This window comes from Odontomachus brunneus, unplaced genomic scaffold (genome assembly GCF_010583005.1).
Source record: "Odontomachus brunneus isolate Ranch 3 - 2012 unplaced genomic scaffold, Obru_v1 Obru_scaffold_074, whole genome shotgun sequence".
In the NCBI taxonomy this organism is placed as follows: domain Eukaryota; kingdom Metazoa; phylum Arthropoda; class Insecta; order Hymenoptera; family Formicidae; genus Odontomachus; species Odontomachus brunneus.
The window spans coordinates 779,571-793,184 of NW_022639524.1; the positions used below are offsets into that span (position 1 = coordinate 779,571).

Genomic DNA, 13,614 nt, shown 5'->3' on the forward strand with positions numbered 1-13,614 from the left:
TTAGAACAAAAGGAAAGTGTACGGAGTATTTTAGAGGTGTACTTAATCGATCGCAAATGTCGTTTTGTGGATATATCTGTTTATCTCGACGTATTTTGCAGGAATTTTTAGCATGCGTTTTCTCGCTTCTGACGTCATTAAAAAGAGATGGATGATGCGACTCCCCAGGAGCCTTAAACGTACATACTTTTATTAATAATGACTTTATTTGTAGTACTAAAAGCCATTAGCGAGGATAGCCCAACTGTACCCACTTTGCTGACGGATTATATACTCAAAGGTAATGAGATCCGCGAACCAGTGCTGGAATTCTGTAACTCGTTATTGGAGTTAACGATAGTTTCGTTATCGTTGCGCAGCTTTTGTATACTGTAAAAAAGCTGCACAACGATAACGAAACTGTCGTTAACTTCAATAACGAGTTACAGAATCCAGCACAGATTTTCAAATCAGATTTATACTTTATTATTCGTTTACTTTAAGAATATGAACTTGCACCTTGGAACTTTTTTAGACATGTCGAATGTTTATATGTCAAACTTACTTTCTAATCAAGTTAATCTTCAAACTAACAATCGAATGCTATTCAAAGTTCGACAATCTTTCGATTTAAAAATGTAAAATTACCAACATCGCTAATTCTTGGTTAATATCTTTTGAGAAACGCTAACTAGTGTATTATCACGATTTCAGTGTTATGTCCGACTTAGGGCAAGATGCGTTAAAAAACAAGAAAAGAAAAGAAAAAGCAAAAACAGAATCAACGTCAGCGGATGCAATGTGCTCTCTTCTTCTTGCCAGTACGCTTTCAGCAGTCATTGTGCCGCGTGTTACTACTACGTTAAGACAACTAGCTTATGAGTTGTACTTTCGATCACACTCGATCTGTATTGGCTGTAGAAGTAGATAAGGTCTCTGATATTCTATCTAGTCTTAATTTACATATTACCATGTGTATATTACTTGCTTAAGGTACGGTAAGTATATTTTTAATAATTCGCGCAACATATATGTTATTGACTCGCGCAAAATCGTCTGTCACTTCATACATTTTTCATATTTATATTGTACCATTGAGACTTGTCTAATATCGATTCAGTTTTATATATATATTTTTTTGTACATAAGAATCGTGCAGGAGAAAACGTTTCTTCGTGCATAGTTATCAACGATGGCAGCACAGAGCTCCTCTATTTAGAATCGTGCAAACCGCTACTTTTAGAGATCAGTTTCTACTTAAGAGATTCAGATTTAGTGTACATTGTTGTAACGCTAGTGTATTTAGAGATACTGCATTTATCGATATGTACACGATGCAGAGTGAAAATCTTGCAGTGTCAGTCAGTTAAATCACTTGCCGCCCCACCATACAATTAACATAATTGTTCTCACGCAATGCGCAAAGGTTCGGAACACTGTGTTTGTTAAAACGAGAAATAAATTGAACGACCTCACTACTCTCGAAAACTTGAACCAATAATTTATTAATTGCACCATCACTTGTATCCTTGTATTTCCTTGTTATTTCTTTTTTTGTACATAGCATGACGAAATGGATAAACGATCGTAATTAGTGAAGATAATTAATCAACATTGAGATTTATAGAGAAAAAAGGATATGGGAAATATTCTGTTTAACGAATCCGTCGACTAATTACTAACAATATTTTTGACAACACGGTACAGGACATTGTGGAGCTAAACAACTAGGTTGACAGCAAACATCTGGAACACGTTGGTACCATTTTGACGTCTAAAAGCAGATATAATGTGTATAATGGTATAACAATATAATGATATACTTTCTCTCTCACCTGAGAGAATGTACAATTGATATGTATCAATAGCGAGAACGTGTACGTACGCCTTGTTTAACATAACTGCGACCTGGTACAACGTAATCTAAGTCTGTTCCGATATTAGTCAGATTGGAGAGCTTTATAATCGTGGCGGTGGAGGAATAAGTAATTAGAGGCCTGTTTATAGGAAACGTCCATGCTGGCTTGCATTCCTCGGGGCTAGGCTTAACATGCCAAGCCTCGGGATCGTATCTGCAATCGTACTTGACGCACAATGGTTTAACGGACGGTTTGCGTCTGAAATTGATCAACGCGATTTCCTTATTCCTTACGATATTTTACATGGCAACACGGATTAACATGGCAGAATTCTTTAATGACAGAAAAAATGTAAACTGTTGATTTGATTTTATTTCATGTCACAGAGAATACGTATATAATGTAGTGAGTTTTTAACAGAAAAGTGAAATTAAAGCTTATTTCTCACAAATAATCCATTTTTGCGAAGAGACATTTTAAACGTTGTAATTCATGGCCGGCGGTACACGTTTTGTTAGAGAAACCCCAATTTCCGATCGCTTCCGCTACACCGGTGCCATTGCCTCTGGAAAACTCGAACGTACATGGCATCTGCGACGCTGTTGCCATTTTTTTTTTTTTTTTTTTTTGATAGATACTTGTTAATTTTACAAAAATATGTCACCCGTACAAATATCCGCTTTACATGGAAGAATTAGTAGATGAATGTTTTCTTTTTTGACATTTGAGCAGTGAAGTTCGCTAATATAACATCTGAACTCCTTCCTGGATACACCACAATTAAATAGTTGTTTTGTTTTCAATGGTTCTTATTGACCCTGACTTTTACTAAATTACCACGGAACGTTATAATCTTACTTAGAGTTATCATATTTATCACACATATATGTATATATATATATATATATATATAGAATCACTATATAAAAATTAAAAATTATCATATAGAAGTTATGATATATTAAAACTCAACTTTTGGATCCTCTTTCTTTCGAACACTTTTTACGAGGCCGTTTACAAAATCGTACACCTTATTACAAACCAAAAGAGTGGCGCATATTTATTTAGAATTGACATTTTGCCGAAATATTGCAAAACTTTTGCAAGCCACTTAACTTAGTAATCATCGAAGATACAGTTACAATCAATACAGAATGTACTTTTATTTTAATCTAACAATAACATACTACGGAAAAATTTCTGTATATATTTATATTTTCATATATAATAAATTTATATCTAAATGATCTCTAATAGTAAAATAGTCCATCTGTTTTGAGAGTGATTCAATATCTTATATCTAAAATATCGTGCGTTGACGTAGAATGTTACACCAGAAGTATATTTTTTTTGACCTTACATATATATTTGTATTATTCACAAATCGTCATTTCCGATTTCTAACACAGATTTCTGGTTCACAATATATTGATAGTAGTTGCACTGAAATTAATATATATATGCGCGATAAATAAGCGTAATACATCGACAGATATTGCACCTCGCGATCCGTTTAGAACGAATCAGAAATACTTACCATCGTTTATTGAATCTTTCCATCAATATAAGCTTTTATAGCAGTCTGACACTCGGCGGAACACCATTGCTGAGTCAACAAGTATGTTTCCGACTCAAGAGCGGCGTCTAATTTTTTTCGTAGGCTATGACGTAGTAGAGCCTTGGTTGCCTCCATAGACTGTGGGAGAAAAACGATTTTTACAAAAAAAAAAAAAGATTATTTTTTTCGCAACATTTTGATTTACTATGTGTTATAACACCTCTGCACACTGCACGAACAAAGCCGAAGATAACGTCATACATTTAGTGTCATAAATATTAATAAGTTTCGTAATTTACGTCATGTGGGTGCGCAATTGAGTCATGTGGGAGCAAACGTGGAATCGGGAATGTATCAGCAATTCTATTTGCGTTAATATCTATCCCTCGCTAGTGGCAGTCGAATCTAACGCGCTTAAAGTAAAGTTGCGAGTATGTTTATCAGAATTTGTTTGTTCATCTCCGCGATAAACGCGGTTGTCAGCGTGTATACGACAATCAGCAGTAAGGCTAACAATGTTACGTTCAAGTATATGAAAGGAGTTCGTATATACGAAATTATATCGCGTAACAATACTTAATAATTCTGGCAAGTGTGTGACAGTATGACGAAGGTCCGTTGAACTCGTTGAAACAGGTTCAGGGGGAGAGTGATTTACATCTTTGTGAATCTCACGAGGTATGCAACGTGGTCCACAACCGGTTTTGGATGTCCGGTTTGACGGAAAGACTGTGCCGTTGTACCGATGGAAGGGAATGTCCGTGGCAGTGGACGAAAACTCTGGACAGTTCATCCGCAATACTCAATAACAGATCGGTTCTGAAGGTACCGAAAGACTCTTTCGATCAAGGCAATTTCGAAAACGCTTGACACACTTCAACGTAGTCTTTGATATATCTCTAATGAGTCACGTTTCTTAACAGTTCTGTACACAGATAGTGGAGCTGGAAACGTGCGCGCACAAACAGGACGCGGTGATAGTGCACGGAGAAGGCAATACGAGCAACAGTTACATAATACCATATAACGCAACGGTGAATTGCAAGTGTCCGCAGACACATTACTGGAAGTTACAACAATATACGTATGAGCAATACGGTCTTGTTCAAGTGTTTAGGTGTGTCAAGGTATGTCCTGCGTATATCATGATGCACAGTGAAAAAATTGCAGTATTTTGTAGAGTACAATACTGAGATAGTAATGCAAATGTATGTACATATATATTGGATTTTTATGTTACGATTTAATGCAGAAGAGAAGGTGTGAGACTTTGGACTTTTGCGGCTACATTCGAGCTGACCTGTACTCGACATATTATAGATGCACATGCCCGGAGAAGCATTTGTGCATTTTCAAGGATAAGATAAAAGTAAACGTGCAGGAGTTACTTTACTCAGGCCCCGCTTACATGGCTTACTGCTACCGCTCGTAAAGGCATCAATACAAGATTCAATAAATCAAAACGAAACGCTGTTGAATGTGCCTGATAACTTATAACATATGTAATTATATGCGAAGTAATGCAAAGTAACATAAGGCTCCTGGCTCCTCGCCGACGATGACGTCAGAAGCGAGAAGATACATGCTAAATATTCGTGCAAGACACATAGAAATAAAAAGATGTATTCATAAAATGACACAATCAAATCAATCGAAGATATATAGAATAGTTCGAAAATTTTCTTTTCTTTTCTTCTAACAATAAATAAACTATAAAATGAACATGACAAAATCATGAAGAAACATAAGTTGAGAGGGTAGGTTGTGTTACGTTAATTTTACGGCAATTCATTGTTTGTTAGAGCAAACGGAAAACACACGTTCAGACTATTTTGCAAACGTGTCATTTTATGGGTATACGTTTTTACTCCAACATATTTTGCAAGAATTTTTATCGTATATTTTCTTGCCTCTGACGTCGTCAATCGAAAGATCCGTGGCGAGCAGCCAACAGCCATAAATACTGGCGAGAATGTATCCACGATAATAAATGCAAACTTGGGCGAATCCTTGTTAAAAAAAACTTACAATCAAAAGACATTTCTATACGTAACTCACCTGTGACGATTGCTCACCCATGGCCCGTAACGATGGTAATAATTCTACTTGAAAACGGTCAGGCCACAGAACTCGAGTAACAAGACCCGCTCGCAACGCCTCGCTAGCTGTCAGAGTTCTTCCACCCAAGAGAAGCTCGCTTGTCTGTCGAAACGGAAATGCTCGTTAATTCCCCGTGAATTCTCATTGAATGTACATTACAAGAATAAGACTTACTACTGGGCTGCCCAGGATATGAGAAAGAGTATAAACAGCGGCTCCTTCGGCGATTTGGCCTAACTTCGCGTAAGGAGTACAGAATGTCGCCTTATCACTGGCAATTACGAGATCGAAAAGAGGTAACATTGTCACACCGAGTCCAATTGCAGCCCCCTGCACGCCAGCTACTATAGGTTTATTAAATGTAGCTAAGCTTTTGATGAAGTCCCTGGAACGAGAAACAGCAGGTCCAATAAACTGCGATATCTAGTGATCGTGTTGGCACTGCCAAAATACATACTTGACAGCGGTCGCTAATTCTTGTGCGACAGACCGTCGTTCTTCTTTATTCGCACGTAATAACGTCGACAATTCGAGACCTTCGCAAAAACTAGTACCTGTAGAAGTCAGTAATACTACTCTGCATTTTTCGTCTCTATTTAGTATCAAGAGTGCCTCTTTGAACTCCTGCATCACCTAATAGTGTTAAAAATAATATGTATAAATATGTGTGGAAATATCTAAACGCGAGGGAATATCTTCCATGAAGCCGTAAAGTACAGACATGTAACGTTTACTATTATTTACCTCTCAATTTGATAATTATTTGAATTTGATAATTATCTAAATTACATTGAAACAAGTATAAAATATCTATATTATTAATTGAAAATAATTAATACTATTAATGCACATCTTAAAATGATAGTATATTTAGGTATAATAATTTATGTTTTTCTGAAATATTGAGAAAAGAGGATTGACTATGTTCTTACTTGCAACGTCAGAGCGTTTCTTACTCTCGTCGATGAGGATGGTGTAAGTATTAGTTGCACAAGATTACCGTGCCGTCGTACATTGATCTCCTTATTGCGGAATTGACCTGGTGCCTCGGTTTTGGTATTACCTAATTCCAACATTTTCACGACAGTTGTATTTACTGGAATATTTTATGGTACTCAGTATGTGTATTGCATTACCACACATATACACATACGTAACATACACACACGCGCGCACATACACACACATACACTCAACTGACTAATTGTAATCAGTTTAACAATCACACGTAATCACGAGTATTAATATCGGTCGTAAACGAATCTTGTGACATTTTACCTTTACCTTTGTTCTTTCGTGTGTTAGCATTATTCCCGGACCGACCAGCATTGACGATTGCAAGAGCGGTAGCCGCTTCAGCGAGACAAGCTGACAATTCGGCCTCCTCCTTGGAAGAGTCCAGAGAACTTTCGGCTTCACTTGGCTTGACGAAGCTCACTTTGCTCTTGACGGCTTTCTTGTTCTTCGCTGTTATCTTCCCAGTTGCTGCGCCATTTGATCTCGTCGTGACCTTGCTGGAAGTGACGCTATTCTCGAGCGCGGGGATATGTTCCTGTTGCTTGGCAGCTTTGTCGACCTTTTTGATTTCCGATTTCTTACTCGGACGCACAGCTGCAATAGCTTTCTCCTCTGCAATATTAGCGGTGGCGTTGGTCGTGGTTGTGGTGGTTGTAGTAGTGGACGTGGTGACACTAGCAGCGGCGATACTAGTGCTGGTAGCAGTGGTATCAGTCGCTTCAGACTTCTCCGCTTTCTTTTTGCTTTTTTTCACGTTAATCTTCTCGTCTTGTGAGTGCCGTCTTTTCGCGGATCTCAACGAGTGGATCGTGCTGTCGTCCAACTTGGCGGTCTCTGCAACAGACTTATCCGGTGTATCGACGCTGACTCTGGGGCTTCCGGATGCGCTCGAGAACGAACTCGACGAGTGCCTCCTAACGATGATAGATGCGTCAGCGGCGTTTCTGATTTTCGCCGGTAGGATAAACTCCGTGGGTGTTGTGGCATTCGGAGTCTTCTGCGACGCCACTTGTTCCACTTGTTTCTTGTCAGTCGTAGCGTCGCTCGGATGACCCGCCGTCCTCTTCGACCTCGGCGACACCTTTGTGACGCTGCCGGATGAAGTACGCAATCGCAGTACAGCGTTGCGTACCAATTTCTTCCGAATCTTTAGCTCGCGCTGCACCTTCTGTAGGTCCATTACTTTCGCCCGAGACTTCGTGATCGGAACCAGGCGTTTCTTGTCCGGTTGCTCCACGTCGTACAGAAGATTAACGACACCCTCGTCCTGAAGCAACCTATCAATCTCATTGATATTCTTCTTCTTGGGCTTCGCATCGCCGGGTGAGTTTTCGGCCGCTCGTTTCGGCTGCGTCTTCGGGATCACCTTGGTTGGAGACTTCTTTGGCGACGTGTTCAGTTTGGCTTTCAGCTTGACAGTCTTCTTGTTGGGCGATATTTTCTGGCGTAGCAATTTCTTCACCACCACTTTTCTTTTGGTGATCGGCTGCGAGCCCTTTTTGGTGAGACTTTGCTTCGGCCGTTTCAGGGGCGAGTTTTCGAGCTTGTTTAGAGTCGGCTCCGCCTTGTCCTCCAACTGCTTGTTCTCCACTTCTTCTTCGTGATTTTCAAGGTCGATCTCCGGTGTGGTGCTCGCCACAATAAGACTGTCATTCGTCGAGTCATCGTTGGATGCGACGTTAGTATCTTGCTTCTTGTTAATTGAGACTTTACCTTTGTATACCTTCTGCCGCTTGATCGTGGTTTGGTGTTCGTGCTCTCTCGCTTTCTCGGTGAGCTTGCGCTTCCTGCCCGCTCTTGACTCCTCGGTACGTGATGCTGGATTTATCTGTTCGACGTCCTGATCTTTCAAACTGCTGTTTTGCTCGCGAGATGGTGAATCCAAATCGATTCCAATATCTTCCACATCTGTGCACGCGTTCTGGTTTGGCAGATCGATATCGATGACCTTCTTTTGATCCTGTGAAACGACCGGATTCTTTGTGCCGGAGTCCCTAGAAGCTTTGCCTGGGGCTGGTTTGAACGTTTTCTTCTTTCGCGTTACGTTCTTCTTGGACGACGCTACGGGCAACTCGAGGAGTTGCTTCAACGCCATTTCTCGCTCGATTAACGGGTCGAGTTTTGGCGGACCAATAGAGTTATCGGATTGCTCTACGTTAGACGAAGTTTTACCCTCCTCGGTGAGTGTCGGAGGCTTTAAGATAGACCAGTCGGGATCGACATCGCCTTCCAAAATTGCTAACAACTCCTTGCTGTCGGAATTGCCGTCCTTGCTAGTTTCTGTTGCCGTATTGTTCCCGGTCGTTGCGCTCTTATCACAGTTCTCCGCCGTCAGTGGCGCGGGTGTGGAAGAAGGTAGAGATGCAGCAGGTTGCTGTGGCAGTGACGACATCGGATTCGCCGGTGACGGTATCGGATTGCCCGCCAATTTGCTGGATAATCTCTGGGTCAGTTTTTTCACGAAGAATATATCGGGCGTGCGTGGCGCGTCTACGACAACCTTCTGTTTCTCACGTAGACGCTCTTTCAACACCTCCGTCACCTCCGCCGGCGACGCTATTTGGCTTGTTAAGTGGCGGGTACGATTCTTATGAGTCGCTGTGTGCGGCGTCGCGTTAAATGTGCGTAAAGATCTGCCGATCGCCGGCACGGCTGGGTCTTTCTCATTTCGGTCTAACGACGTCGCATCCCGACTCACGACAGCCTTGCTCTTTTTTTGATTCTCCGTCTGTCCAGCCAATTTCTTCGTTGTATTTGTCTCAGTTGCGTTCGCGCTACGCACACTGTCCGCACCACGTTCTTTGTTGGCTTGAGGAGTCGCCTCCTCGGAAGCTGGGCGAGGGTTGGTTGCAGGTTGATCCGACTTCGGCTCATCCAAAAGACTCTTCAGTTCGATCTCCACGGAATCGTGCTCCTTCGAGGTCGACTGCGCGTCCTCATCTGTATTCTCGACACCCCAGTCGTCGAAAATGTCTTGAATAACGCTCCTCTTCTTCGTCGAGTCAGCTACAGGCGTGTCTGTCTCTTTAGTGTCGTTGGTTCCTTTGTTGGCGTACTCATGAACGTTTTCAACTCTCGGTGGATTTGTCGTTTCTGGACTGACATCTTTCGTGCTTATAATCTTCTTATCTGTGATGACAGCGGTAGTTTCCATATTCGCATTATCTTCTTTGCTAATTGAGTTGACCAGACCTTTGCTACTGTCCTTTTCTTTGATACTTTTTTTAGCCACTACTTCGCCGTCGGTTAGCTTCGTAGTTCCTATATCGCACTTATTGCTCTTCGCGTGGTTCTCGCTATTCCGCTGTTGCTCCGGACTATGCATACCTTTCGTCGCGATCACCTCTATTATAGTACCACCGCTCTCTTGGCTATAGTTGATTAGATTGGTGGCCTCGTTGGTATCGTGACCGGATCCCGCCACAGGCTTCTTTTCCTGCAGACTGGACAAAGTCTCTTGGTTGTGTGCACTGCTAGCGTTCTTCTCACCTACATTGATAACAAAATTGTCCGCAGTCGCACTCGCAACCGGTGTAGTCTCTTCTAACACTACTGTCTCTTTGTTTACTAATTTGGTCAGTTCAGCATTCGTTACTATTGAACTATTCTGGTTACTGTCGTTCCCGTGTATCTCCTTGATCTTCTTCTCGACCGATTCGTCATCATGACAAATCTGAACCTCAGAATTGTCGCTGACAGATTTGTCTAGCGACGCCTTGTCTACCTGCTCATCTACAGCATTGGATTGATTTGAGTCTTCTATTACATTGTTTACAATGTGCACCGCATCCTTTTTCTTTTCTTTAGACTCAGTTATCACATTTAGGCTTTGGTCTTCCTTATTGGACAAGGACTGCAACTCGTAATTGGGATCGACAATTTCATCCTTTATATGCTCATAGATGTCAATAGATTCTGACGTATCTACTTTTCCATCCAATTTGTGTGAATCGCACGTCAAGTGACCAGTCGTGTCGCTGTGAACTTTGTCAGGGAGTGTATCACTGTTGCTCCCATCTACACAATCATCTAACTTAGATTCTACGTTGCTATCAGTATTGTTCGCTGATGGGGTGGAACCCTGTTGCAGCTTGCACACATTCTGTAAATCTTGACTATCTTCTGTAGTAGTTGTTGTTGTAGCAGTAGTAGTAGTAGTAGAAACAGCAGTAGCAGCAATAGTAGTAGCAACTTTTGCTTCCTGATGAACAATCTCTGTGACATGGATTGTTTGTGCATCGACATCAGTGGTTGATCCTTCAGACTGGAGGACTTGTGTCTGCGGTGTGTCTGACTGGTCCATGATAAAATACCTGAGGTTGCCCAAAGTCTATCGCTAAATCATACAGCTTCCTGTTTCACAAAGAAAGAAATCATTTCATAATGAATTCATGTTATATATACACTATAGGTTTACTTGTTTTTGAAGAACTTCTGAGTTAGCATACATTAGTGTAATAAGTTAGAGTGAAAGAAAGTATGCTTGTTTCACTCTCTAATTTATTACATTAATTTAGAAATTCTTCAACAGATCTAATGAATGCATTCAGTACTGAAGTTGTTCATTAAACATTCAGTAAGCTTTTGGATCTAATTGATTTGTACTTTGAAACCTTAATCAAATATAAGATTGTGTCAAGTAGATTTCTGTTTCTCTCTCTCTTTGGTTGGCCTAAACTCAATCAAGTAGATTTAAGAGCTTACTGCTCAGAAAACAGTTGTACTGAATGTGCTCAACACAATGGGCGCGTTCAGTGGAAAAAGCACTCAGTTAGAAATCAGCGATTATTGGTTCTTACTGTTAGATCCCTAAATCTAGACCAATTACATTGATAAATTGCCCAACTGTTGTGCAACTGTGAGTTCGCTGAACGCACCCAATGTGTGTATGTGTACATATAAAAACTATCATAACCTAATAAACAACGATCATTGTACAGATACCCGCGCAAATACTCGACTTATTAGTCCCACAATCGTCCCACAATAGTCCCGCTCGACGATCTATATCGAAGCTACAGCTTCTCAAATAGTAACGCGAGCTACAATCAGATATAAGGATATTGGAAAAAAACACGCACAATTCAAATATTCCCCGATAAGTTCGTAGACGACAGACAACCAAGGCTCAGGATAAATCCGCTTGATTTCGTGTTCGGCCGCGAAAGCAGCCGAACGGCGCACCAGTGCCGCTAATGAAGCACGATAATCTCATTCGTTACGAACAAATATTTTCATAACGTCAATTTACAAACGCCTAATGGCAGATCGGCCAGCTTACCGTGCAGCAAATATGTGTCCATACTTTTCTCTCTGTTCCGGTGATATCACATAATACACCGGTTCCGTGGGAAATCGCGCGTGGCCGCTATGTTATTCGCAAAATCTGTGCCCACTAATCGATCTCGTGGAAAAAAACAATTATTCCAACGAGCTCAAACACCATGTTTACAGAAAACGAGATATGAGCCAGGCACGAGGAATGCCGATTCAAATAACGTCCGTCTCGTGGACACGCAACTCGATCGTGAGCCCGTATAGTTGTACCAAATCACAAGAGAAACTCTACGTTATCACGTGCGAGAGACAATGCAAGACATTTTCCGCGACTTCCCACCGTAAAACAAGCGTACTTTTATCATTAATTAACGAATACGAACTAGATACTTTAGCTTTGTTACGTTCGTTCGTACTGTTGATTTACAACGAAGTGATTACGGCTACTTTTCATGAAATAACATATCTGATTCGTTATGTTTCATTCGCTCTTGGAATATTATTTGAAAACACAAAGATCTTAAGGCCTTTAATTGTAACTGTAATTCCGTAAATTTCCAACACATATAGGCTGCGTTCCGAAATTCACTGCCAGTACTGAAATTCTATAGTATACGTAACATGAACTACAGATTTTCAGTAGTGAGAGAGAATTTCGGAACGCAGCCATAATATAGAGCAACGCAAGTGAAAATTCATAACCGTAATGGCTCCTGCACATAGGACGCGGTAATGCTTGCCGCGCGGCGGAAATTCTTGCGACAGCCAATTAATATCGGTACGACTATACGCGTTTACACGATAACATTAATCTGGTTTCTTTCTTTCTTTTTCTTTCTTTTCTTCTTTCTCTCTCTTTCTTTCTCTTTCTCTATATGGTTCCAGACCTTCTTTGGCCCTTTCACCAACTAATAATATGAGGGGAACCCTCGGAAAATGCCGAGACATGTTTCAAAAAAATCATGGTTCTGATTGGCTTTCCTGTTTTCTGCTTTTCTGTCAAGATATGAATTTACCCTTAACCATCACATATGACAACAAATGGCATGAAGTTTCAGCAATGGTCTGAAGAGACGCATACAGCATTGACGTATTTTACAGTAAAAAACTAAGGACGTAAAATACCTAGTATTTTACATGTCTAATAGCTCCTGCACACATGATGTGGTAATGCTTGCCGCGCGGTGAAAGTTCGCGCGACAGCCAATCAATATGTTGTTTTCCGTAATAACCTTCTAGCTCTTACGGAAAAACAACATATTAATTGGCTGTCGCGCGGACTTCCGCCGCGCGGCAATCATTACTCCGTCCTGTGTGCAGGAGCCATAAAATTATGTAATTTACATCAAGTATTTTATTTGCCCAATCCTGCCTTTCAGTATGGTTATAGGCCAGTATTCATAGTCCGATCTTATATTTAAGTTCATCTTAAGTAGTGTTTTAAGATGTCATGAACCAATCACAGAGCTGTATTCGCATCTTAAGACATTACTTAAGACGGTCTTAAAATAAGATTCGACTATGAATACCGGCCATAGTCATGAAATAAGAGAGAAGGAGGTCGAACTCCATATAACAAAAGTGGTTTTGATTCGTGTCCCTCAATTGAAAGGAAATCCGCTGAAAAGAATAACTTCTTATGGTTGGCCATTTGTAAAGCAATAAGGGCCGTGGCACATAGAAAAACTTAAGGGACGTCTACATTGGAAGAAAGTAGTAAGAAGTAAGAACTAAGAGTAAAAAATTGACCAACCACAGTCGAATGTGAGAAGAATAATCAACTATGATTGGTCAATTTCTTATTCTTACTTCCTACTTCTTACT

General features: G+C 40.7%; 4 protein-coding genes across 9 annotated transcripts in view; 2 read left to right on the forward strand and 2 right to left on the reverse strand.

The window, feature by feature from the left end:
- Positions 1–737, forward strand: part of LOC116847170 (fasciculation and elongation protein zeta-2) — a 21,820-nt gene extending 21,083 nt beyond the window's left edge. For both annotated transcript variants that reach the window (XM_032821890.1, XM_032821889.1), the window contains exons 8-9: positions 215–280; positions 694–737. In XM_032821890.1, coding sequence (XP_032677781.1) covers positions 215–280; positions 694–710 — 83 coding nt within the window. In that variant the 3' untranslated portion in view covers positions 711–737. The remainder of the gene's footprint in view (positions 1–214; positions 281–693) is intronic.
- Positions 738–1,614: 877 nt separating this feature from the next.
- Positions 1,615–2,481, reverse strand: LOC116847174. The gene is made up of 3 exons (XM_032821897.1): positions 2,287–2,481; positions 1,865–2,096; positions 1,615–1,753 (listed from the first exon to the last, which is right to left on the reverse strand). The coding sequence occupies exons 1-3, from the start codon at positions 2,445–2,447 to the stop codon at positions 1,658–1,660; spliced, it is 489 nt and encodes a 162-aa protein (XP_032677788.1). The 5' UTR covers positions 2,448–2,481; the 3' UTR covers positions 1,615–1,657.
- Positions 2,448–12,360, reverse strand: LOC116847169 (serine-rich adhesin for platelets-like). 5 transcript variants are annotated; one of them, XM_032821883.1, is made up of 8 exons: positions 11,795–12,360; positions 6,775–10,866; positions 6,429–6,592; positions 5,954–6,129; positions 5,671–5,881; positions 5,455–5,598; positions 3,376–3,534; positions 2,448–3,281 (listed from the first exon to the last, which is right to left on the reverse strand). In XM_032821883.1, exons 2-7 carry the CDS (start codon positions 10,814–10,816, stop codon positions 3,382–3,384), a joined length of 4,890 nt encoding a protein of 1,629 aa, XP_032677774.1. In that variant the 5' UTR covers positions 10,817–10,866; positions 11,795–12,360; the 3' UTR covers positions 2,448–3,281; positions 3,376–3,381. The 5 variants fall into 5 exon arrangements, with proteins under 5 accessions (XP_032677774.1, XP_032677777.1, XP_032677778.1 ...); XM_032821886.1 differs by having other exon boundaries at positions 6,781–10,866; positions 11,795–12,359; XM_032821887.1 differs by having other exon boundaries at positions 6,429–6,559; positions 11,795–12,359.
- On the forward strand, positions 3,549–5,403 carry LOC116847172 (kappa-scoloptoxin(11)-Ssd1b-like). The gene is made up of 4 exons (XM_032821894.1): positions 3,549–3,937; positions 4,033–4,221; positions 4,320–4,523; positions 4,649–5,403. The coding sequence occupies exons 1-4, from the start codon at positions 3,830–3,832 to the stop codon at positions 4,826–4,828; spliced, it is 681 nt and encodes a 226-aa protein (XP_032677785.1). The 5' UTR covers positions 3,549–3,829; the 3' UTR covers positions 4,829–5,403.
- Positions 12,361–13,614: the final 1,254 nt, after the last annotated feature.

Coding starts and splice junctions, on each gene's coding strand:
- LOC116847174 (XM_032821897.1), bottom strand. CDS start 2,447: ATGGCAACAGCGTCGCAGATGCCATGTACGTTCGAGTTTTCCAGAGGC. Junction 2,097..2,286: donor TTCGCAAAAATGGATTATTT/GTGAGAAATAAG, acceptor GATCAATTTCAG/ACGCAAACCGTCCGTTAAAC. Junction 1,754..1,864: donor GCAGTTATGTTAAACAAGGC/GTACGTACACGT, acceptor ATCTGCTTTTAG/ACGTCAAAATGGTACCAACG.
- LOC116847172 (XM_032821894.1), top strand. CDS start 3,830: ATGTTTATCAGAATTTGTTTGTTCATCTCCGCGATAAACGCGGTTGTC. Junction 4,222..4,319: donor ATAACAGATCGGTTCTGAAG/GTACCGAAAGAC, acceptor GTTTCTTAACAG/TTCTGTACACAGATAGTGGA. Junction 4,524..4,648: donor AAGTGTTTAGGTGTGTCAAG/GTATGTCCTGCG, acceptor GATTTAATGCAG/AAGAGAAGGTGTGAGACTTT.
- LOC116847169 (XM_032821883.1), bottom strand. CDS start 10,816: ATGGACCAGTCAGACACACCGCAGACACAAGTCCTCCAGTCTGAAGGA. Junction 5,882..5,953: donor GAATTAGCGACCGCTGTCAA/GTATGTATTTTG, acceptor TTCTCGTTCCAG/GGACTTCATCAAAAGCTTAG. Junction 3,535..5,454: donor TGGGTGAGCAATCGTCACAG/GTGAGTTACGTA, acceptor TTTCTCCCACAG/TCTATGGAGGCAACCAAGGC.